The sequence below is a fragment of the Aythya fuligula genome, chromosome 16 (genome assembly GCF_009819795.1).
Source record: "Aythya fuligula isolate bAytFul2 chromosome 16, bAytFul2.pri, whole genome shotgun sequence".
In the NCBI taxonomy this organism is placed as follows: Eukaryota; Metazoa; Chordata; class Aves; order Anseriformes; family Anatidae; genus Aythya; species Aythya fuligula.
In genome coordinates this window covers 14,530,767-14,555,956 of record NC_045574.1, presented here as the reverse complement: position 1 = coordinate 14,555,956, position 25,190 = coordinate 14,530,767, and the positions used below count along the sequence as shown (strand labels likewise).

The following is a 25,190-nucleotide window of genomic DNA, read 5'->3' as shown; positions in this document are numbered from 1 at the left end:
GCGTGCAGGTGCCGCGCGCTGTGCGCATGCGCACCCGCCCCCCTTCTCCTCCCGCTCCCCCCTCCCCTCCCGGTCCCGCCGCCGCACCGGGAGGCCCCGCCCCTCCCGGAAGCGGAAGTGCCGCGCTGCCCGCCGGGTAACCACCGCGCTTCCGCCGCCGCCGCCGCTGTTGTTGTCGGTCTCTCCGCCGCTGCCGCCGCGATGAACAAGAAGAAGAAGCCGTTCCTGGGCATGCCCGCGCCCCTCGGTTACGTACCGGGGCTGGGACGAGGGTGAGGCGCTGCACCGGGCCCTGCTCGTTCACCCCCCGGTACCGGGCCCGGTTCCCCTCACGGCCGGGCCTGCGCGGCCTCAGGGTCCGGTGAGGCCTGGGGCTGCCCCGGGGCACCGGGACCGGCTGCGGGAGGGGCCGGGACCCCCCGGTTACCCCCCCGGTTACCCCCCCGGTTACCCACCCGGTTGCCCCGTCCTGCCCCGGTACCGTGCAGCCTCCGGGGCTCCCCTTTTGCCGTGCCCAGCTCGGTACCGGGTGGGGGCAGAGCCGGGAGCCCCACAAACCCCAAACCCTGCAGGGAACCCCCCCCCAGGGGGTGTGTGCGAGGGGAGCTGCCGGTGCCCTGCCCGCCCCGGGGGTCCCGGTGGCGGTACCTGGGGTCGGTACTGGCCGTGGCGCGGTGCCCGTGCGGTGCTGGGGCTGCACCGTGCTCAGTCCCGGCCCCGTTTGTGTCACCGCAGGGCCACCGGCTTCACCACCCGCTCGGATATCGGCCCCGCTCGCGATGCCAACGACCCCGTGGATGACCGCCATGCGCCCCCCGGGAAGAGGACGGTTGGGGACCAGATGAAGAAGAACCAAACGGCCGATGACGACGATGAAGATTTGAACGACACCAATTACGACGAGGTGATGGGATGGCGATCGCCCTGGGGGTGCTCTTCCCCAAGTAGAAGAGCAGTCCCGTAGCTCCCCGTTCCCTGCTCATAAAACCCTTCATTAGTTGAGGTTTCAGGGCCAGGCTTGCCTCACAACGCTCCTTTTTATCTATTTTTTTATTGAGACTCTGTTATACAGAACGATGTGGTGCTCACAGACCTCTTGTTCTGGCGTTGGTCCAGATGTTGAGGTTTAATTATCCACACAGAGCACTGAGCATCTTGGGAAGAAGCCCATAAATAAATTATTAGTGGAAGTACTCTGGGATATGTTTTTTTAGTGTTCTTCTGCACAAATGACATCAGAACTCTTGTGATTTGATGTATATTTGTCTTCACGTGGTCTGTGTAGTCTCTGGTGTTTAAATCCCGTTTTGGTTAGTTAAATGTGGCATTATTCCTCTTGTTTGCTTTTAGGAATTAAAAAAAAAAAAAAAGGCTGTTAAAGGAGGGAAATGCTCATTCTGCACAGGCAACCTGTTTATTGCTTAATAGAAGCAATTTTGAAGCATTTTTTTTTTATTTTAAAATGCTTTGGGAAAATAAACGCTAGGGGTGGTAGAAGAAAGCTGCTTTTATTGAAGGGCTGTGTTAGGTGCTTTTATTTAGGGCTGTGCAAGATTAAGACTCACCTGCTCTGGCTTCTTTGTTTCCCTGGGTGGCAGTGGCAGTGCTAGGTGTGTAACAGGAGCTTAAAACTGACCGTTCTGCTTTTCTTTTCTCTTTTTTCCTCCTTTTTATCTCTCCCTTCACGTTCTTAGTTCAATGGCTATGCTGGGAGCTTGTTCTCAAGCGGTCCCTACGAGAAGGACGACGAGGAAGCAGATGCTATTTATGCAGCTTTGGATAAAAGGATGGACGAACGGAGGAAGGAGAGGAGGTAGGGTTAATCCAGCGCTGCTGTGGGATGCTTCCTAATTCGTTTGTGTTTCAGAGTTTTCCTCTGGAAAAAGTGTTTTGTGTGCTTTCTGATCAAACCCCATTTTCTGTAATACTTAAGGCCTTGCGCAGTGTTTCTTTGAGCATAACTTCAGTGCTCCTTTCTCCAAGGGAACAACGGGAGAAAGAGGAAATCGAAAAATACCGTATGGAACGACCCAAAATTCAGCAGCAGTTCTCAGACTTGAAAGTAAGGACAAACTGACAAATGTGACTTTACCTCTGCTTTGGGGGAGACGGGCGTGCGATTGCATGTATTAGCTCAAAATCTGCATGTTATCACACAAGTACTTTCTGTTGGGGAAAAAAACGAGTATCAAGCTGGTAGCTGGTGGTGCAGAAGCTCTTGTAGGATTGAAATGCTCCCTAGTGTAGTTCTCAGTCACAGTTGCACACTCAGATGGTAAAACTGCATCTGCTGACTAAATCTTCTGTTCAAACAATAGCCAAAATGATGCATTTTATTCATGATTAGTAATAAAACAGTGCTGCAGTCACTGAGGTTAAATCTGCATGTTTGTAGCTCTGGGTTTAAGAACAAAATTGGTTTGGAATCTCAGTCTGGACTAAAACCAAATTCTAATTAAATGCACCTAATTCTTTTCTTACATTGGATTAGGGGAAGAAAAAATCTGATCTTTGACCTCTAAGTCTTTTTTTCTTGAAAGAATTCAAGATGAATTAAATCCGTTAAGGACTGTGAGTAGCTTAAAGGAGCAAATTTCTAAAATAAATAATGACAACTCATGTTTGAGTAGCGGAAGCTAGCGGAGGTCACAGAAGAAGAGTGGCTGAGCATTCCAGAAGTTGGCGATGCCAGGAACAAGCGTCAGAGGAACCCTCGGTATGAGAAGCTGACTCCTGTACCCGATAGCTTCTTCGCCAAACATTTACAGTCGGGGGAGAATCACACCACTGTTGACCCACGCCAGACAGTGAGTATGGCCTGGCGATCTGACCTGTTCTTTGTTAAGCAGAGACAAAGGTTAATCGGTGCGTTCATTAGTGGGATTTGGAGAAAAAAAAAAAAAGATCCTTGTCAAAAATCTTGCTGTAGTTTGCAAGTCTGTCAAAGGAATTGGGGATGTTAAATTCCTGTCCTTGCTGGAATCTTTCAGTGCATACCCATTGCCTGACAAAGCCTAAGGATGGACAGGGAAGTCTGTTTCTTGTGTTAAAAGTGGAAAAAAAGTGTCTTTTGCTGTAGTGTTTTTGGATGTAGAATGGTGATAATGAGTTTTGGTGAACTTAACATCATTTTTTTCTGTTACACTAATGTCTTGCAAAAAGGGAACAGAAAACAAAGGTCGACTTCACCTAGGGGTTTGCTCAGCCCAGGAGCTTGAGTTAAAATTACTGAATTTTCAGTTGATAATAAGTCAAATACATTTTGCTTGTTGCTAGTGTGGTAGTAACAGTTACAGAAGAAGCTGCCTGGCCCTGAATTGGCACCAAATGCCCATGCGACTGCTTTGTAGATATACAGCCTGAATTCTTTTAGAAACTTCAAGAGGTTTTTAGGAATATGTTCCTCTCACTCTTGTTTTTAGCAATTTGGTGGATTGAATACTCCCTATCCAGGGGGCTTGAATACTCCATACCCAGGAGGGATGACACCAGGCTTAATGACACCTGGGACAGGAGAACTGGACATGAGGAAGATTGGCCAAGCCAGAAACACCCTGATGGACATGAGGCTAAGCCAGGTAAGCATGTTGGAAGGTGAGATCTGTCATAAGTTTACTTAGAATTGGTGGTGTGCTGCTATTTAAGACCTGGTTTTAGGAAAGTCTTTTGTTCTCGTGGGTGTTAGATAGGAAAAATAGCTTAGTTGTGACTAGAAATAATTTTTCACTCCTCCTTTCCCCATTTCATGCTCTCTACACTAACAATTTCCCAAGTAGTAACAGTTTGTCATTGGAAGTCTTGGTCGTGATGGGAAAATGAACTGCACTGGTACACCAGAGGTAGGCTTCAGACAGACCATGCTGATAGCTCTGTCAGGGAAGACATCTCTTTGGGATTTATTCAGGAAAGAAAGCTGAAAAATACTGCTCTCGTGTAGTTGACTTCCATTCCTTTTCATTGATTTTCCCATCCAAATCTGGTTCAAACTGAGAAAGATGAGCTTCAGCTGCCCGGGCTGCAAGACCTTGTAGTGGCTGGCAGCCAAGCCGCTTGTTTTCTGGCTTTGCAGTGGTTCTAAGTTTTGAACTGCAAAGCCATGTGTTTTAGAAATGAGGACAAAAGCTAATCAGGAAGAGAAGGGCTTGTCTTTTCCATCTTCTTCCTCAGTCTTGGTAACAGATAAATGTCTGAAGATTTTTTGTGTAGCAGCGGTGCCTTGTGCAGGCAGGTTTGGGGCTGGGAGCGGTCATTTCAGCAGTGCTGGCTTCACTTTCCCAGGTGTCAGACTCTGTGAGTGGCCAGACTGTAGTGGATCCCAAAGGATATCTGACAGACCTGAATTCCATGATTCCCACACACGGAGGAGATATCAAGTAAGTCTAAGGGTTGGCTGATTTAGCCTCTTAAGGGCTGTGATCCTGCATAAAAATGGAAATCTGCCTGAATGAGTGCCTTGCAGGTAATCTTTAGTTTGTAAAAGATGGTAGGTGAATTTAGGGGATGAATTCTTTTAATGTGAGGTCCAGTACATTCTCTCAGCTGATGTGTTTAGCATCTGACCTGAATGAATTAATCGTGGGGATTGTTTCTGTTCTATCCCTGGATTGTATCCAGAGTGATGGTAGTGTGCAGCTGCCTGCCAGCCAGGAAATTAGCACTACACAGGTACAATTAGGCTTGACCGGTCACCTCCAAAGCCATGTGTCAGGAAGGATTGCCATGAGTCAAAACAGTATGAGCAAATCTTGGTCATAAGACCTGACCTAAATCAATGTGGTGAGTTATTAGCTTCCAATTGCAAGTGCCCAGCTGCAATTCCTTTAAAATAAAAATGTATATAAGTATATTTAAATACTAAGCCAATTTTTTACTGGCATCTGAGTGTGGCTGAGAAGAACTGATTGTGCATACTGATTCAGGAGAATTGTTTGCTAGGATGCTGAAAACTTCTACCTGTCTTTTCCCTTCACTAGCGATATTAAAAAGGCTCGTTTGCTCCTGAAATCTGTACGAGAGACCAACCCTCATCACCCACCAGCTTGGATAGCGTCAGCCCGATTGGAGGAAGTCACTGGCAAACTGCAGGTGGCTCGGAATCTTATCATGAAAGGAACAGAGATGTGCCCCAAGGTCAGAATTGCTTCACTTCCCTGCTGGCCCTTGCAGGACAGTAGGAAAAGGTGGTGGTGATGAGCAGCATCTGTCTGTCAAGCTAGTATCAGCTACAGCCTGATACTGCTTCTTTATCTGCAATATTAAAAACACATTTAGCTAAAAGCTCTGGTTTTAGGTTCTCATACTACTTTTTTTGATGTAAAGGAAAGCTTTTTATTTTTTTTTTCTGACAGAGTGAAGATGTTTGGTTAGAAGCTGCTCGGCTTCAGCCTGGGGATACAGCCAAGGCTGTCGTGGCCCAAGCTGTCCGCCACCTCCCCCAGTCCGTCCGGATCTATATAAGAGCAGCAGAGCTGGAGACAGATATCCGTGCAAAGAAGCGTGTTCTTAGAAAAGGTGAGAGCTTCTGCAGCACCAGGGAACAAAGCCTTAGAGTCCCTCTGCATTGTCTTGTAAATTGCTCGAGATATGTCCATAAGATTTTTAAAAAAATGCTTTTATTTTTTTCCTCCTTGGTGAAAACACGGTTGTTAATAATGTATGCCTTAGCGCTGGAACATGCTGCTGTTGAATCAGAGTGGAGTGCTTCTAGTATTCGTAAAACAGCCCCCAGCAGAAAGCTGCTCCTGCTGAGCAATTGCAAAATGACATCTCACTGAAAACAATTCCATCTCGGTCAAGGTTAGAGAGGTAGATGGAAGCAATTCAAAAAAAACATGCTCTAAGGGGAAAAGGGTGCTTTAACAATCTTCTTGTGATATGTTTTAAAAAAGATGTCAGGCTTTATATATGAGTTTTGGCTTGTCTATAACCTGTTAGGGACCACAGTGAGATTTGGTGGGGGAGCTTTAAAGGCCTTGGGGTTCTCATATCATTGAGCCTGGTGAGCCTTGGGATTTGCTTTAGTGTAGCAATTTCTGTGTTCTTGACAAACAGCTTTTCTCTGTGGTGCTTACCCAAAACCTTACATCTTCATTGTATTGAACTTGGAAGTTTCCCTTTTGTGGAATCGCCGTCTTTTCCCGAATCTTTCTCTTGTAACAGCAGTTTGTGCTGTCCTGGGCCTGGGTTTTCCTCGCAGGTTCACGGTATTAGTGAATTACTTTGATTGATGTGCCTGTCTCAGTAGGGATTAGATCCTTCCCAGGTATTCAACTGTATCAATTACATCTCACGACTTTAATCTAGACAGGGAAAAGGGTCTGGATTTAATATGTTTAATCTCTGCGATGCAGTCTACAGCATTAAATAACTTGGCTTCAAAGGGAGTAAATTGCTTCCTCCTTACTTCTGCATGCAAATTGCATATCGGTGTGAAATGGTCTCTTACCGCGTGTGACAACGCGTGGATGAAAGGCACTTCAAGATTACTGGAGCTGAAGTTGTGGGACTTCAAATATTAATTATTCGGTAGCTTTATTTTCGTTGGCCAAGCAGCGCAGTGTTGTCTGGAGTGTTGCTCCTGCAGTATCTTGTTCTTCTGCAAGAACAATAACAGGTGTTTAACAGGGAAAACACTTCTACGTGAGCAGAGGTAGGTTTCTCAGTCCAGCTCAGGTAGGAAGGCATCATGTGTGAAAGCAGTGACTTGTGCATCAAGTCCTGAGGCTGTTCGTTTGCTGTAAGCGTTGTATCTTACTCCAGTTTGTGGAACCACCTACTTAATCTCTGATACAAAGCTGTAAGTGGAGTGGAATATGATTTACCGTGATGTTTCCACTCTCTGCATATCAGCAGTCAGCTTCACAGTGCTCCTGTGCTACCCGGGGAACACCAGTGACAGTGCTTGGGTGTGTAGTCTTAACACAAGTGGCAGGTTAACCCAGTATTTGTCCAAAAATATAAAAGGCTGACTGCCATTTAGTAATGTCACTAAAATGTGAGCTTTCATAATGCATTTCTCTCCTGTCTGTTGGCCGTGTGCATTTCTGCCGTCTAGCGCAACGTCTGGAGTTTTTTAAAGCTTCTCTCTAGCTACAGAGACAGCAAGCTGAGTGTTTAAAATACATCTTGAGGTGTAAAAATCGAACTCTCTATCTATGAAAACAGGCTCTGTCTTGCTGAGTGCTGCTTTCAGCTCTCCCACACTGATATTACTCACTTTAAGTGAATATGCCTCAGAAAAATCTCCTGCTGCTGTAGGCTCTAGGAGGAATGGTTAATGCCCAGACGCTCGGTGCACACTACTTGTAAATGCTCTGTGTGTTTCTGTAGAGCTTGGATGTGCTCTGAAGTTCATGCTCAGCAGTGTGCCTCAGCCTTTGCAGGAGTGCTTAAAGAAACAGCATTGCCTGGAAGCCTGGCAAGTTCCAAAGTACTTCTAGATGCATCTTCTCCTGCTCGTGTGGTACTTTCATTATTGATAAAGGATGTGTTCAGTCTTCTCTTCCTACGTCACGTTCATGTATAATCACCAGGGAGGCAATGAAACCAATGCTGCACCGTGTATGGTTATCTAAGCTGTAGTGACAAAAGGATTTTTTAAAATCTTTTCACTAGTAGAAGTAGAAAAAAATGGTTTCTCATTACTTTTGAAGGTACGCTTGTGGGTAAAAATTTCAGAGAAAATAAGGGCTTAATGGTTTTGTCAGATGAGCCCTGTTTGCAAGGCATTTGTCTTAATGCGATTTAATGAGGCGTGGAAATCCTAAAGAGTGTGAAATTCTTTATTAGAGTAATGTAGCCTTAACCCTCATATATTTGAGATTTTATACCAGCCTGGTATGTATTAAGGCAATATATTTGGAATGTCTATCAGCATCCAGAAACCCTTTGACCATGCTGAGAGTTGAGGCTTTGTTCAGCTAGGTGTTTTACTGAAGAGGAAGCAATTACAGCTTGTAATGAGAAAAGCCCTTGGCTTGCCAAAACCTGTTTCCAATTAAATTTAATTTTTTTTTTTAACTTATTTTCTGATTTTAAGTTTCTATCATTGAAGCAAGAGCTAGCATAAGGACAGTTCCATCCGTTCTTCCAGGAAATTTCAGCTGTAGTAAAACAAGGCCCTTAACGTATCATCTCTGAAAACAATATTTCCTTTGGGGAACTTCTTTATCGTGATTTACATAATTATTTTTGCCTCCCTAGCCCTTGAGCATGTTCCAAATTCAGTGCGTTTGTGGAAAGCAGCTGTGGAGTTAGAAGAACCTGAGGATGCCAGGATCATGCTGAGTCGAGCTGTGGAATGCTGCCCAACTAGCGTTGAAGTAAGTTTTTTTTAAAAAAAAGAGGAAAATAAAGCAACCTCCTACGTTCTGTTCTAGGTTAGCAGTAGAGCTTTGACAACGAAAGGCAGGTAAGTGCGCTAGTTTTCTACTAGGCATTTTATGAAGGATATGATGAGTAGAAAACTATTTTTCCCCCAGACTTAATTGTCTGGTAGTCATTATATGCCTCATTTTCCTGCGTAATTTTTATGTTAGTTATGCCAGTGTGCTGCTGTGCCTGCAGTGGCCAATTAACCATGTTTACATTCATGTTTAGTGCCTTGACAATTGTGAAAACAAGCATATGTGTAGCTTGGGGAATGTAAGACAGAGTTGCTTGCTTCTGAAATGTTGAACCAAAGGGCGTGTGCAGCAGCCTGGCAAATGGAGATGGTATCTTGAGATGATTAGGATTTAGCTCTAAGGACAGTCGTAGACTCTGGTTCTACTGTTTCTGCTTTGGTATTCTGCAGCCTGCTTATACTACGTGAGGACAATTGCCAACTAGTAGCAAACAGAATGAAGCTGCTTATCTCTTTGGGCTGCCACTGTCATCTCCTTGTTCTAATCTAAAATGCGTCTTCTGTTGCTCTGCAGTTGTGGCTGGCTCTGGCGAGACTGGAGACATATGAGAACGCTCGTAAAGTCCTCAACAAAGCCCGTGAGAATATTCCAACAGATCGTCACATCTGGATTACTGCTGCCAAGTTGGAAGAAGCCAATGGAAACACCCAGATGGTGGAGAAAATCATCGACAGAGCCATCACATCCCTTAGGGCTAACGGGGTGGAAATCAACAGAGAGCAATGGATACAGGTATGGGCTTGGTCTTGGTTAGCGACCCAGGTGAACCCTTCAGGTTCTGTTTTGAAGGCTACTGGTGCTAGGTACTGTGGGATCGAGCTATTCTGCACTAGGTTTACCAACGTTAGAGCCCTGTGGAAATACAATAGGTGAGACTAAAACACAGAGGAGGGACAAGGGCAGATTTAAGCAATACTCTAGGGTGTCGTTATGTGTGCTGAGCTGAGGAATATCTGGTTTACTTCTCTCTTGGAAAATAACCAGCTTCAAGTTGAAGCAGCTGCTGCCTCAGGTAGGATGGAGGCCTTAAACCTCCGGGGAGTTATTTATACGTATTTTTGCATATGTCGTTTTTGGCTTAAAAGGTACCTGTTTGCCAGTTCAGTCGGGTGGTGTTGTAAGAAGTGAATACAAACATCGTGTGTGCAGCAGATGGGAAATACTCTGCCCGTCCTTTATTGGCTCACACTGCCTCCTGAGGCTGTGCAAAGTACTCACAGCTGACATAGGGAACCCTGTTACATGGTAATGTTTACGAAACATGACCTCTGCAGGTTCATTACGGTGACACATCATCCTATTTTTGACCTCCTGTACTAGAAAAGCAGCAAGAAGTTTTATGTATGGCTTTTCAGTGTTCTGGTCGGCTTTGAAAGCTGTGGTGCTTGAGCTTCCTGAGTTAGTAAGACACTTCAAAGGCTGTTGCCATTTAAATCGCTTGATGTTCAGGTTAAAATAACTTTTTTCCTCCTGAATGTGTCCTGTTGCTATATTTAAGCATAAGCCTTTTAAAACAATTTACTACTGAAATAATTCACAGGGGGTCAAGGCAGCAAAATGTTCTTGGCACAGTGCTTAAAAGAGTATCGGTAGCGAACAAAGTATTTAATACTAAACGGATATCCTCGTTAACATCTAAATGAATTATAACTTTCTTTTTACAATTAAAGGTTAATTTCAACTTCTGTTTAAAAAAAAACAACAAAAAACTCTGCATCTGTCTTCTCGAGTTCCTTTTTGGTACTAGAACTGTTCCATTTCTGTTACCTGATCAGGGAGCTTTTTAACAAGTTTAAGCAAGTCACACGAAGCCTTCTGAAAGCTTTGTCAGACACTTTCCTATATGTACTCCAGTGACACAGCCTTTGCAGCTGTAACTTAACAGTGGTTGAGGGTATTTGCTTAAGACCAGTTCTTGCTTAGTTCTTTTTCAGACTTAAAAACCAAAGCTGAAAGCAGGTCAGTAGCTTTGATGCTACAATTTGTTCTTCTTGAATTCTTGCATTTCTTTTATTGGACAAATCTCCGCGTGGCCCAACCCAGGGGAAGTCAGTGCAGCAGTAAGACAAGACCTTACAGCCTGGAGAGAGGTCACGCGTTGTCACACTTTCTCTCCTTCTCTGACTCTGTGCACAGCTATAGTGCATTCCTTGTGGGTGTAGTCTCACTGGTGTCAAGATCTGTTTGAGTAATAGGATACTCGTAATGCACAGTGACCCGCGGTGTCCCCGTGTTTGTGCCTGAGGAACTGCTGCTGCAGAATCTGACTTACTGTGCTGATTTCTCAAAATGAGCAGGCCGTTACTCTTGTCTCTAGGATGCTGAGGAATGTGATAAAGCCGGAAGCGTGGCCACGTGCCAGGCAATCATGCGAGCTGTGATTGGGATTGGGATCGAGGAAGAAGATCGGAAACATACCTGGATGGAAGATGCAGACAGTGTACGTCCTGCTGTGATACTCATTTTTTTTTAAACTGGGGGAAATGGAACTGGAACCAGGGAAATTAGGAGATTCTAATCAGTGAAAGCAGATGTGGTTCACATGTTATCTGCCTGCATTTGGCCATTAAACATGCACTACTAACTAAATTATATCTCAGCATGAGAAGTACCCATTTCAGTGGCCTTGAGCTGGGTTTACAGCAGTAGGTGGACATGCTAATGTGCTTATTTTTTCATGTAAAAAGCAAAGTGTGAATATGAAAGCCTTTACAAAGCCTTGCTAATTTTTCAGGCTGGCCTCTGAGCGTCAGTCCCTCAGGCCAGTGATGCTTGTGCACTGACAGAGGAACTCTTAGAAATTCCTCCCTGCTTCCCTTTTAAAAAGCTGATAACAACTGCTCTGTTATATGGAGTGACCTAATTCATACATTACTCACTGAGTTCTGTATTGAATTATGAATTGTGTCATTCTTTCTTGCCCTTGATTTCAGCGCAACCCTAAGCTGACTTAATTCCGGTCTGTTTTTCCTTAGTGTGTTGCTCATAATGCTCTGGAGTGTGCCCGAGCAATTTATGCGTATGCCTTGCAAGTTTTCCCAAGCAAGAAGAGTGTGTGGCTGAGAGCAGCGTACTTCGAGAAGAACCATGGAACAAGGTACGTGGACTCCTCTTTGTGTGGCTCCTTAATACAGCCTGCTAGACCAGGGAGGTAGAAAAGCTACGAGATCAGCAATAAAGTGCACTGTTCCACAAAAGGAGTGAGTTCAGCTGGTGAAAACTCAACGGCATTGTTTGCTGGTCTGACCTTCTTTGTTGAGGTTATGGTCAGAGAACCTTAATTTTTTTTGTAAGATCATAAAAAGTTCTTTGACAAAAGGAGTTACTTATTCATAGCTATTTTTACTAGGTAAAGTAGGGATAATGATCTTTCAGAAGGCATTTCTGGAAGAAATTGAGAATACAGAATGACAAGTCGTCATGTGTTTCATTTAATTTTTGTAGGTAAATTGCTCAGACACAGTGCTAAAGTATCTCTGGCATTTTCTGATTATACTGTGAAAGTGTATCAGAATCTGAACTAAGATTGGCATTATACTATCACAGCCTGGGGCTCTTGTTTTGATTATTCATAAAGTACTACACATGTGAACCTGTTTGCCCAAGGTTTATAATAAACCAGTCTGTAATAGACCACGTACAGATGTGGAGTTAGTCCTATTAAAGCTTATTGTGTGGAAGTGACTGCAGATGCTGAGTTCTACATCATTCAAGGCTTACTTTTGAACAAGTATGTCTTTGCTTTTGATGTTGTTCTCCCATGTTTTCCCAGTGGTGGCTTGTTTTTTAAGCCCCTTATTCTACCTGAAGTCCATTTTCTAGAGGAGGAAAAAAAATATTCAATAAGATCAAGCCAGCTTCATGCAATAATTCTGAAAAACTTCCTGTCTTGGTTTCTGCTAAGGTTTGTTTAGAAAAGTGGCTCTTTCCAAGACAAATGAGCTGTTTATGCACAGAGTCTTTCCGCAAAAGCTATCAAACAAAGATGTCTGAACAATGAGCCGTTTGTGGAGTGCTGATTTCAGAACCCTTGTGAAAAAAGACCTCACCCTTTCCTTGTTAATGAAACAACTTATCAAGGTTTACAATGTTGGACTTTGCAACAATATTTATAGCATTGAGTGATAGTGGAAATGGTGTGTGAGAGCTCGCCTCTGGCAATATTTCCAGTGATTGTAACTTGCTCTTTCTTGTCTCAGGGAATCCTTGGAGGCTCTTTTGCAGAGAGCTGTGGCTCACTGTCCCAAAGCAGAAGTGCTCTGGCTCATGGGAGCCAAGTCGAAGTGGCTGGCAGGAGATGTGCCAGCAGCCAGGAGCATTCTGGCCCTGGCTTTCCAGGTGGGTATGTTACATGTGTGATGGTGTTCAGTGTGACTGCTAAAGAGAGCAGAGTAGGCCTTTTCTGTCAACACTCACCTGATTTTTGCTGTCTTTCAATATGAGGGGTTTTGCAGTGTTGTTTGATACTTTTACGTGGCAAAAATGTCATCCTGTAAGATAGCAGCAAGCTGGAACCCAGACTTTGTTACTGCTCTTCCAGTATTCCCCACCAAGCTGTGAGTTCACAAGACATTAATGTTACTGTCACGGTTTCCACCCATCCCAGTCATGGATCAGAATCCTCCTGTGCTGGGTAATGTCTTCTCATTAAAAAGGGTAGTGATCTGCTCTAATTAGTGAGGTTGCTCTATTAATTATGGCTTTGACCAAACCCACTAATCCACGGCAAAATGAAGGGAATCCATGGATGCTGGAAGACGGGCAGAGTGGTACGCTGGGAATGAGGCCCCAAAAGCTAAGTGACAGTTAAAAAAACAAAACAAACAAAAAAAAACTAATAATAATTAAATTACAGCTTCTGAGCAGGGAGGTAGAAGTGAGTTACTTCCTAGACTTGTTCTTGGCATTTCGTGTTAATATCCTGAAGACTTCTTGACGTGGTTGTCACCGAGATGACTTGAATTGGAGAGCTTGTTCACAGATTTCAGCTGAGAAGCTGAGCTCCAGCTTCTTTGTTCACGGATAATAAAGTGAGGGTCTCACTGTGACAGACCCTGTGACTTCTTCCAGTATTTTAACTGGAAGTTCAGAAGATCAAGCATTAATGGTTTTCAACGACTGAGAAGTATCCAGCTTCTCAACTGGCATATATCTTTGTGTTGTGCATCTGTTTTGTAGAATTTCTGTAAACTTCAAAGGTCAAAGAAGACTGGGAGGAGCTTGAACTTGAAAAAAAAAAAATATCCTAGTGTGGATTGGCAAAGCTCTGATTTCAATTTTAATCTGGATCAAATGAAGGATTAAATCTGCTGTTGATTCACTGTATGCATTTGTCTGTCATTTTATGTTCTTGCAGGCCAACCCCAACAGCGAGGAGATCTGGCTGGCTGCCGTGAAGCTCGAGTCAGAAAACAATGAATATGAAAGAGCAAGGAGGCTGCTGGCAAAAGCTCGCAGCAGTGCCCCCACGGCAAGGGTAAGGATGTGTGAAGGGTGGAGAGACTTAAACTTCTCGTGCCCATGGGGGAGTTGAGTCGGAAGGAGAAGTTCCTTTAGTTCTGTGGCCTGAGTGATTGACCAGATGGCTCCCTGCCATTGCCTTTTGCAGGCACTGTAGCGCTTCTCCAGTGAATTGCGACACAAAATCCGGGCATGATGGGAAAAAAGGCTAGGATCAAGGGAAGGGTTTTATTTTTTTTCTACACAAATGGCAAAAGTCAGGAAATTCCCAGTTTACAGCTGTTTGTATAATGTTCCTGTTGCATAAAAGCGTGTCTTGGAAAAGAGAGAGAAAATACTTTCACAGAAGACTCACTTACGCTTGCAGTGCTAAAGACAGCACCAGTCAAGTTTGTTTAAAGTTACACACTTGGGTTTATCTCTGCCCTTACTTCTGGTATGATAAACTTTGCCAATTTTTAGCTGCGTGTACAGAACCGTTTTAATTTTTCCAAGTACGAGAAAAGATGTGGTTTGTTATGTGGAAAATGAGATTCCCCTTGCCCCCGATTTGTACTTTATTCTTGATCTTTTAGACTGGCCTCTTCCTTCTTTATCAGTCAGGGAGCTTCTGTCCAGCTGGAGTTTGAAACTCTTGCTGCAGACTTGATGCCTCTCTTGCAAAGTCATGGGGGGGGAGTACGGGAATTGGGAGGACAGGGATTAAAGAGCAGCTAAATGGTTGTCAGTCTGTAATGTATTTCTAACAGCTGTAAGCAAAAAGGAAGGTGTTCGGAGGCAGAAAAGCAAATTTACCAGTGTGGAATTAGCAGGAAACTCTTGCAGCTTAAAGCCATAACTAGGAATAGGTGCTCTTGGTGGCTCTGTGTCAACTTTTTGTTAAATGTTGAGGAAGAGGTTGATCACTGTCCCAATTCCTTTAATACTTGTGTTTTACCTTTCTCATTGCTATCTGTTCCTGCAAGTTAACCCTGACTTTTTTTTTTTTTTTTTTTTACTCCAAACTGTAGCTAATGAATAACATGCTAATGAATGTATGAATGTGGGAACCCACTGCGTTGACAGAGTAATGTTGACAGAGTAATGTTTCTTCAATGGCTGCTAGTGATAAACGGCTACGCTTTTTTTCTCAGGTCTTCATGAAGTCTGTGAAGTTAGAATGGGTGCTTGGAAACATTGCTGCAGCCCAGGAGCTCTGCGAGGAAGCCCTGAAGCACTACGAGGACTTCCCCAAACTGTGGATGATGAAAGGACAAATTGAGGAACAAAAGGAGCTGGTAGAGAAAGCACGGGAGGCTTATAATCAAGGGGTAAGACGTGTGTTATGGCAAGTTTGCTTTGTGCTTCTGGCATGGACAGATATCTGTCCCTCCACTTTGATTTGAAAGGCTTCAACCCAGATTAAATGAAGAGGTGATTTCTGTTCTCTCCCTGTTATTGGTTAGAACAGTAACAGAAAAATACTAGGATCTTGAAAGAAGCAGCAAAAATACCAGTATCCATGTTCACTTTCTTGCTTGAGAGAGTTTGCTGTATGCTTGACTACTCACTAGTATGAAAAAGTCACTGCACAATAATCCTCTAAGACCTGTAAGGACTAACGGTAGAACTCCTAATAGAAAAGCTTGCTAATGAGCTTAGATACACGCTGTAAAAGGAGGTGGGCTGCAGAGCACTTGTCTCTTTTAAATGGTAATTGGTGTCCTCGTGTATGAACGCTCCCGAAACTCATCAGCCATGAAAGTAATGTGGAAGCAAGTTAATGACTTCCCAGGCTTCAAAGGCAGTGTGTTTGCTGCATGTTCTGTGACTTGGTTATGGATTAGAGCCCTCCATCTCCAGACAGAGCACAAATTGTAGGTGTGCTGTTAAGGGAGGTGTATTCTTTCCTTTCTCTTGCTGCTGGAATAGCTCAGTGCTAGCTGGTGTGCTGTTATCTGGCTGTTCTGGACATAGGAGAAACTAATTTTCTGTACTGTTCAGTGCTGTAGGATTAGCTAGAAGTAATTTGAGTGATGTAGTCAGCTTTATTTCACTTCCGAAATCCCCAGGAGAATGTAAGGAAGGAAGTGGATTTGTATAGGGATTATAATATGTTTTCAAGTGTACATAATATGCTTTTTGTTATTTTAAACAGTTGAAAAAGTGTCCCCATTCCATACCCCTGTGGCTTTTGCTGTCCAGGCTGGAAGAGAAGGTGGGGCAGCTGACCAGAGCAAGAGCCATCTTGGAAAAGTCTCGCTTAAAGAATGCAAAGAATCCAGATCTCTGGTGAGTTGTAGCCCAAATTCCGTTCACATTCACTTCAGGATGGCTATTTTACATCTTAGCTGGGGGTCTTTTGCTTCTATTATTGTCGCTTTTTTTATATAACTTTTAATCTAGGCCATTATAAAATAAAGGTTACATTTCTTTTTGAGTGGAGAGGAATGGGAAGATGTCAGCCACCTGTATGTATTCAGAATATGGGCAAACATTTGTAATTTCTTGTAACTTCCACGTGATTTGGTGTTGGTTTCCACACAGTGGATGTTGTCATAAATATCCTGGCTCTCTTCCTTACCAGGTTGGAGTCTGTGCGACTGGAGTACAGAGCTGGGCTAAAGAATATTGCAAACACTCTGATGGCCAAGGCATTGCAAGAATGCCCCAATTCAGGTGAGAGGGATCTCATTTTTATCTTAAACACGGCTATATTTGCTTGGAAAAAGATAAGCCTTTATCAGCTAAGATGTCCTTTTTGGCCGTGTTTCAAAACACTGCGTTGCAGAGAGGTGTCAGTCATCCTCCTGCAAAGGAGATGTCGAGGGTTTTTGTGAATAATCCCAGTTATTTTCTGGGATTTTCACACCAGAGGGGCCATGGGTTGGTGTTTGTGTCTTGGGGTCTGTGGTCCACGGCTTGTTCCCAGCTTTCCTGGTAAAGCATCTTGGGTGGCTTTTCTCTGAACCTGATAAAAAAAATTGGCCAAGGTTTAAAGTTGAAGAAAGACTCAAGGGTTTGCAGTTAGGGAATTCAGTGGAAAAAGAATGGGTTTTTCCCTGTCTCGTTGGAGTATAGCTGGCCATAGGAGACTTCTGTTGGTGGCTTGCCCGCGCTGGTTTCACTACTACTCAGGCCTGTGTGCTTAATAACGTGCCCTGACAGCAGCTTCAGTCAGTCATGATTAGGGGATCATGTACCATAAATGTTTAGTCCTGCTTTGTCATTATTTTAACATCTTTAAGGAAGGGCAGATAGGTCATATAACATAAGTCAGTTGGTTCTAAGTAGCATTTGCCTCTTGGGATGGGAGGCGGAAGTGCAGAATGCTTCCCTATTTTTTTGGCAGAATTAGGCAAAAAACTTAATCATCTAAACATGTTGACATCTTTGGAGAGAAGATGTCACAAGTACAAAAAGTAGTAGCCTGCCACAGGGCAAGCCTCTTCTGTTTGCCTTCAGGCCCGGTTTTGGAAGGTGTTTAATTGGTGGCTGCTGAAGTCCCAGTGAAATAATGGGAATTAAGTGGCTTTTATGACATGATAAACTCATTGCAAGCTGCTCGCTGCGCGAGTGGGTCAATAAAGCTACCACACAAGCCCCACTTTGTTTTGGGAATGACCTAATGCTTCGTGTGTGTGTGCCACCACAGGCTTTTTTACAGCATCTGCCTGTTGCTATGGCAATAGGCAGCAGGGTCTCAGATTTTGTTTAAATAAAATAGCTCCCAACCCTTATCTTAACACTCTACAAACAAATAAATAGAAAGCCTGCAGGAATTAGCTCATCGGACACCTACAGTCATGGAAACCAGAGACTTGTGTCCATCGGTTGCTGAATTGGTCACCATTCCTTACGGTTGATGGCACAAAGAAGGAAACCGAAATACAGCGGTGTTTGTGTCCCCAGCTGGCCTGAAAATAAACCCATAAAATATGGTTTGACCCTGCATGTAAAGAGGAAACAGGCGAGAAGGGAAGAGTTCTGCTCCAGTCTGTCACTGCAGTCATCAAAGTTTGTATAAATTCCCGTGGTGCGGTTTCTGGGAAGTGAGAGCACTTTGATAGAGTCCTGGCAGACACCAGCTCTCAGGCTTTGCTTTGAAGTGATCAGCAGGTATGGCTGGCTGACATGAGAAACTGGAGATTTCATGCTCCTCTGAGCGTGTTTCCTTTCTTGCTTTTGGCAATGAAAGGATCTAGGGATTAAACCCAGCTTTGCTGGGCCTGCTATGTCCTTCATCGTGTGCGCGGGGAGCCAGCAGCAATAAGGCTGCGGTGCTCCTTGGCACCCTTGGAGCTGCTTCCAAGTGGTTTACTTCTGGGACTTCTGCTGAAGCTACCTGCTCAGACAAATGCAAGTCTTTCACTTGGTTCCTGCTGAGTTGCCCTCCACTGTTCCACTGCTTCCAGTGCCTCCTTGGAAAGCCACAAGCTTTCTGTGCACGCCAGGTAGGGAGTGTGGAAGCTGCAGTTGGGTTATGGCACAGAAACGTTTAGAACTGAAGGTCCAGTGTGGAGCTACCTGTAACTCAATTTCAGAGTCCTGAAGGAAATACAGGTGCTGAAAGAGTGATTTAAGGTGGGGTGGAGGCATGGGGATAACTCCCAGGGTGGGGGCAGCAGCGCTGCTCTCTTTGGAGAGCGCTGGCCTGCTGGCAGGATGGGGAGTTGAGGCTGCAATACCACTGAACAATCTTCCTCCTTGACTTGATTAAGGAATCCTGTGGTCAGAGGCAATTTTCCTTGAAGCGCGACCGCAACGAAAGACCAAGAGTGTGGATGCTCTGAAGAAGTGTGAACACGACCCACATGTCCTGCTGGCTGTGGCCAAGTGAGTTCCTGTGCTTCGTGTAGTAAAAAAAAAAAAACACCAAAAAAACGCATTTTTGTGTGTGGCTGCATCCGTGATGAAACACTGCACTTGAGCGTGACCACATGATGCTGGCTGCAGCAGTTTTAATAAGCCTCAAAGCGGGTAACAGCTCTCGAGCTGTCTCCTAGTAACTGTGCAAATCTGCTGCTCTGCCTTGATTCAAAGCAGGGGATGTCAGCCTGCCCTCCAGCTGTTCTGGTGGGTCTGGGGCTGCGGCACGGAGAGTGATCCATTCACACTGGGTCCCTTTTCAATGCTGGCTTTTGGCAGCCTGAAAACTGCATCTTTGTTTCCCCTTAAGTGCAGTTTTAGCCTGTTTTCAGATAAGCTAGGCTTCCTCTAGGTTTTATAGGGTGTGTTCTCCCTATTTTTGAAAATACGGACAATTTTTGCTGGTGGCTGTTCACTTCTTATGTAGCTGACTTTCTGTGTTCTTGATATTTTCTTTCTATCCTAGATTGTGTTGGATTTTTTAATCTTGATCTTAGATTGTGCTGTTCCAGTCTTCTCCCTTCCTTGAATTTCTGCTCTGTCAGTTTTTCTTTCAGTTGTGGCCCTTCCTGGAATGCAGACTACAAGTCACCCTGTAGTTTGCTTCTCTGGAACAGGAAGATAATCCACTAGGAATTGTCTTCTTTTCTAAATCAAGTTGTGAGGCTTCCAGGGATGGAAAACTACTATTAGTTTTGACTCACCATATCCCTTCTGATCAGATGCGTAGATGGCTCTACAGCAGTAGTGATTGGAGCAAACTTTCTTCTCTTCCTTTGTGAAGACCAGAAGAGGTTAATGCAGGAAGCACGTTGCCCAGACAGTTGCCCAATTCTTTCACAACCCTTTTTTATAGGCCAAAGAAAACTGTAGGATACACTCCAGTGACTGCAACGCTGGCTTCTGCCAGATAACAGCTGCCTTGTTCTGCTTTAGCAGCAAGTGAGGAAAAAACGTTAACTTTTGCTTTATTGAAGCTGCTTCCAGGCCCCTTCTGGTACAACCTCAGGCAGTTTTCGCAGCTAATCCCAACACAAACAGCTTCCACCTCCCATCACGGCTTGCATGGAGGTATGGTAATACCACGGCCTGTCACACGTTTGTGGAAAACTTTCAATCTTGCTGAAAAAGGCCACTACCTGCAGGTGTTTCGCCTCTGCCATCGTTGTTCGTGCTCTTTTAAATCGCAGTTTATTTAACACGGAACAATCAAGGGTATTATAGGGCTTAAAAACAATCACATAAGCTGTATAATTTTATGGCTGGCTAAGCTCTTTATGAGGGATGGCTGTTTGATTTGATAAGGACCTTACTAGCTCAAATGAACTCTTTAATGCAAAGGAATGAAACCAATAGACTATTGATTCAGCTGGTTAATTACCGGGGAGAAATTTAAGAATTCGCAAGCACCTTTTTTTGAAATGGCAGCAGTCAGGCTGAGTGCCAGGGTGCGATTTGAGTGTGGGACGTTGCATGCTTGCCTTTCCTCGTAAAGTGGAGGTGGAAGGAGCAAGGTTAGTGTACCTGAGCCTGTGACCACATGCGGTAATGGCTCCAGTGCTTATAATTTGCAACTGCTTAGATGTTAATTGCTAGATGATAAAATGAACTTGAAACCTTAGAAAATTGAGGGAGGGGAAAATAGATGGAGGTAGGTGATCCTGTCCCTTTCTACGCTACGTCTGGAACAGCAAAATTAAACAAATGATTTAGCAAAGATAGACCTCAGGGTAATCCTTCCCCTCTCCGGGAGCCTGTCTCTTCCTTTAATTGGGACTGTCTTTACCTGTTACAGTGTGCGGGCAGTAAGGAGGAAGCAGTGGATGTTCTTTCCACTCCTCTCCTGTCTCTTCCACTCCCGGGGCAAGTGCAGTTTGCAGAATACTACAAAATCTGGTGTTTCCTTCTTGGGAGAACAAAGAAATGAAATATCTGTAGTGCCTTGAAATTGGAGTGCCTGCAGACTGCTGTGTTCCTCTGAAGAGGTTCTCTCTTCCCTTCTGCTTTTCTCACCAGGTTATTCTGGAGCGAGCGTAAAATAACCAAGGCCCGGGAGTGGTTCCACCGAACAGTGAAGATTGATTCTGACCTGGGGGACGCCTGGGCTTTCTTCTACAAATTTGAGCTTCAACATGGCACGGAGGTGAGCGTGCAGCTGGGCACGGGGAGCAGGGAAGGCAGCAGGAATCCCTTGCTGGTTACTCTGTCCGGGGAACTGCTGCAGCACCACGACATGCACGCCGCTGCTGCTCCCCTGTCTGGCTCCCAGATGAGGAGGCTAAAGCTGTCACGCCTGGTCTTGAGCGAGCAAGAACAGGCATGTGTGGTGCTTTTTAAAAGACACTGTCATTAGCAGGGCTGTCTTTCAGGCTGCTTTGCCATCCACAGTTGTGCTGGTTCGTGCAAAAAAGCTCTGAAATCAATCTTGCTTCTGTAAAACGCAAGAGGAGACTTTCTCAGAGGAGACTTTCCTGTAACTGCGGTGCTGGATGTGTGTAACTCACCCCCACGTCTGCACAAGTGTCAAGTGCAGGTTGCACGTGGACACAGCTGTAGGAACAATCTGTTCTAATCTCTTACGGTGGTTTTTACTGCCTGATATTACTGAAGTGATGGGAGTGTTTATCTTCTGACTTCAGAGAGACCTTTCACTTGACCTGTCTCATGCAGGTGGCAACACAAAGGAAGTTTCTGCTGCAGTTTCTTTGGTGTTTCCAAAACTTGCTCGGCTGTTATTAGGCCACTTTGTTCAGTGAGGCAGGAGAATTTCAACCCAGGTTTCCAAACTGCCTTTAAGGGAGGTTGGGGGAAAGCTTTTGATGAGTGTTTGAATTAGGGAGGGGACTTTAAATTTTCATCTCTCTGCTGGAACAAACCAGAGCATTAAGAAACCTGCAAACTGTTGTTTCTCTTCCTCACAGGAGCAACAAGAAGAGGTAAGGAAGCGCTGCGAGAACGCTGAACCCCGCCACGGAGAGCTCTGGTGTGATGTCTCCAAGGACATAGCAAACTGGCAGAAGAAAATCGGAGAGATTCTCGTGCTTGTGGCAGCCAAGCTTAAAAACACCTTCTAGAGTCCGCTGCCTTCAGCTCAATCAGCCATCTCTGTAGGACCTGCCTGCTTACCTGCTTTCAGTTCATTTGCCTGCAGAGTGGCAGATTCCAGAGGACAGGAGATGGGTGGCAATGCGACAGATCTTCCTTCCAAAAAGCAAAGCTGGGTCCTCCTCCTTTTCCTGGTGATAGTGCTCTTGGCTCTCACAATGCACTAATCAGCTTCTGCAGCACAAGTGCATCTAATTCCCCTCTGAATGTCGCTGCTGGTGTAATTGTAGGGGAGTTTTGTGAGGCTGTGTTGGCATTTTCATTTTGATGCCTGAATCCCCTCTGTAAATACAAGCCTCAATCAGCGCTTGTATGGTTTCTGATGTTAGCAGTTGCTCTGGATTCCTCTGCAGCATGAAGTGCCCGTCCTGTCCTTGTCCTCCTTTGTGCAGTTTCTTTAGTGTTTGGCCCACCTGATGCGATTTCTTTGCCAGCACCTGTTTTCTTGCTGTTTTTGAATATCCTCAGAGGAGATGGGGTAGGACTCTGCTGGGGGGAGGAGCTGGACAGCTGAGAAGAATGGCTGGGCTGAGCCTTTTTTAAAAAATATTCCTTTTTTTTTTTTTTTTTTTGGCCAATGGTCTGGTCTAACTTCATCTCCTCTGCAGGCAAGCTGCAACACAGCTCGAGTACTCCTCAAACCTGAGCAGATGGAGCATTTTGTGAAATCCCAGAGCATATTTTTAGAGACTTCCTTAATTTTTTTAAATGTACATAGTGTCACCTTATTCTTCTAGGTGCCCAGTTGCGTTAAGCACGGCGGTATTTTAAAGTAATAAGGGAGAAGGCAGCAATCCCTGAAGGCCCTTTTAAAGGAATCACCTTTTGTTAGAGCCATCGGGAGACTGCGCACTTAGTGGCGACTGCTTTTTCAGTGTGGGTGTTTGGGATGGCCGTCTTCAAGTGCAGATGGCAAAGAGCAGATTAATTAGGGCGAGATCTTTGTGTCTGGGACCCTTTGAAGGTTGTCTTCAATTCTCTATACTCGCCACCTGTATTGTTTTGACCTAACGACCCTTACTGGCTCGTGATCATTCACTGAACTAAAAGGTGTAATACCTTACGTGTTAGGATTTAGAAGAAGTATCCAGGTCTGTGTATGTGCATTATGTAATGTATTTAGCTAGAGGAAAAAAAAAAACCTTTATTTGTCTGGAAAATATGTATAAAACATGGCTTGTGTTTTGTTTCCTTAAGTCCTCTTTGAATGTAGTCTCGCCTTTGTACTCTGACTGGGAAGAGTGGCTGTGATAGCAGAAACCTTTGAACTTGCCAGGCTCTCACCACTCTGGGAACATTTCTGCCAGGGGTGGTTGCACCAAGCAGTGCCGCATCCTTCTGCCAAAAGCAACAGTGCACATGAAAAGTGTTTTAACACTGAACCAGGCTTTTCCTCCAAGGCCAAACGTTTCTATCTTTTGGATTTGTAAGAGAAAACTTGTGAACTCTTGTCCTTTCCCTTGAGCAGCTGATGGACATGTGTGAAGCTGCACTTTCAATAAGAAGGGTGTAAATCCTGGATGTCCTGTGGGCTTGTAGTTTCCCAAAGGTGAGTGAGGTTTGCTCAGGGATCTGTGCCATCGTTGGCATCTGCCCTGAAGGGGGGTCTGATGCGAAGGTGAAATGGGACAAGATTGGAGTCGATCCCTTGTGAAAAGGAGAGGGTGGGCGTGTGGGAAGGGGACGTGGCTGGGCCAGGGTTTCAAGACTGAGCCAAAAGCTGCAGGAGAAAGAAATCAACAGTTCTCAGCGTGGTCAAGTCCTTGTGCCTCTCCCGTGGCTTCTCCCTTTCTTCCATAACGTCACCTCTGGAAGTGCTGGGAGGTGAAAATGGAGCTCCAGTCCTCCTCAGCCCTGCGGTGCCCTCCTCTTGGTGCTCGTGGAGGTGAGGTGGGGAGGACGGCTGGAACCACGGTGGCACGGCTCCTGCTGGAGAAACTCCTGAGCTGTGAAGTGTTTGGGGCATCTCCCTGGAGATAAATGCTGTGTGCTGGTCGGGGTCAGTGCGCTTTCCCTGCCGCTTTCAGGTGGCAGCATCGTATCTAAAGATTTTTGGGGCAATGCCCAAGAACTGAGAAAAGGCAAGGGAGGGACTCGCAGGGGAGATTCCTGTGGCAGGTGAGAGGAGAGGTGGTTTTCCTGGGCTGGGCTGAGAGCCCTGGGCCAGGGGACCTGCACCCAACTCCTTTAACCACCTGCTCCTTGCATCTTCAGCCTTCCCTGTCCCGGGGTTTTCAGATTGTTTTCCTTTTCAGAAAAAAAGCATCATCCATCTCGGAGCCTTTTAGTGCTGGGAGCCGGCTTTGTGTTTCCAAACGGCCGATGGCACCTACCCCATTTAACGAGATATAGAGCTCCGTAAAGAAGTTATATGGGCCCTGTCCTCAGCGGTATGCTCTTGTGTACGCCTGCTCGGACGCCTCCTGCACACACTTGCCAAGCTGCGAGGGGTCGGCTCCTCGGATCCTTCAGCTTTATTTCACCTCACGCCAGCGGAGCCTCGCGTGTGAGGCTGGCTCTGAACGCATCCTGCGTGAAAGCGGCTGCCCCGGCGAGTCAGGGCTTTGCTTTCCCTGCCTGGGCTTGCGAGCTAAAGGGCGATGTGCCCCTAAAACTCGGAGTGGGGGAGCGGGAGGATTTATTTTGGCTGCGTGCGGGTGTTTGAGCGGCGTCCCCTCACCTTCTCCAGGTGCAGCCACGATGTGACCCAGGGGCAGCAGCAGCCTGTGGATTTAGAATGATGATTAAGTCCTTTAATGAATTAAAGGACTGCTAATAATGAATTAAAGGACTGCTAATAATGAATTAAGGGACTGCTAATCGTGCTCACGGTGCCCTGGGGGTGCATTTTGGTGTATTCCTACAGCACGGCCCTGTGCAGGAGCAGGGCAGCGCCTCCCTCCTGACCTCCGTGGGGCTGAGCCCACGCAGCGCTTTCTCTGCGAGCCCTATTAGGGCCCTTCAAGGAAGAAGGGAGCCTCCTGTACCCTGACCCTCCAGGCACGGCTCCTCGGCACGAGCAGGACGCTGGGTTTGCCTCCTCCACCTCCTCCCCGAGCCCTCAGCTCCTCGCTCCTTTTCCTTTCCCCGGCTTCTCCGCTCGCCCAACGCCTCCTGCTCGTCCCGGGGCTGCCCGGGGGGCTCCATCCTGCGGGTTTGGGGGGCTTCATCCTACGGGAAAACAGCCGGGGCTGGGCCCAGAGGTGCCCCCCCTCGCTGTATGGGGCCGGGCCCGTCCCCTCCCACCGCGGCCCCGCGCGTGGAGCCAAGTTCAAACCGCGAGCCCCAGCGCGGCGGCGGCGGAGCGGGACGCGGAGGGGGGCCAGGCTGTGGGGGCCCCCCGGTGCCTGCGGGGCTCCATGGTGAGTGGGC

The 25,190-nt window shown here is 45.8% G+C and overlaps 1 protein-coding gene across 1 annotated transcript; it reads left to right on the top strand.

Moving 5' to 3' along the window:
* Nucleotides 1-154: 154 nt before the first annotated feature.
* Nucleotides 155-22,372, top strand: PRPF6 (pre-mRNA processing factor 6). The gene is made up of 21 exons (XM_032198269.1): nucleotides 155-272; nucleotides 736-904; nucleotides 1,695-1,813; nucleotides 1,984-2,062; nucleotides 2,631-2,807; nucleotides 3,423-3,578; nucleotides 4,279-4,373; nucleotides 4,974-5,130; nucleotides 5,349-5,511; nucleotides 8,203-8,321; nucleotides 8,919-9,137; nucleotides 10,723-10,845; nucleotides 11,381-11,502; nucleotides 12,605-12,743; nucleotides 13,762-13,881; nucleotides 14,999-15,175; nucleotides 16,003-16,136; nucleotides 16,432-16,523; nucleotides 18,566-18,680; nucleotides 20,730-20,856; nucleotides 21,635-22,372. The coding sequence occupies exons 1-21, from the start codon at nucleotides 202-204 to the stop codon at nucleotides 21,785-21,787; spliced, it is 2,826 nt and encodes a 941-aa protein (XP_032054160.1). The 5' UTR covers nucleotides 155-201; the 3' UTR covers nucleotides 21,788-22,372.
* The last annotated feature ends 2,818 nt before the right edge of the window (nucleotides 22,373-25,190 follow it).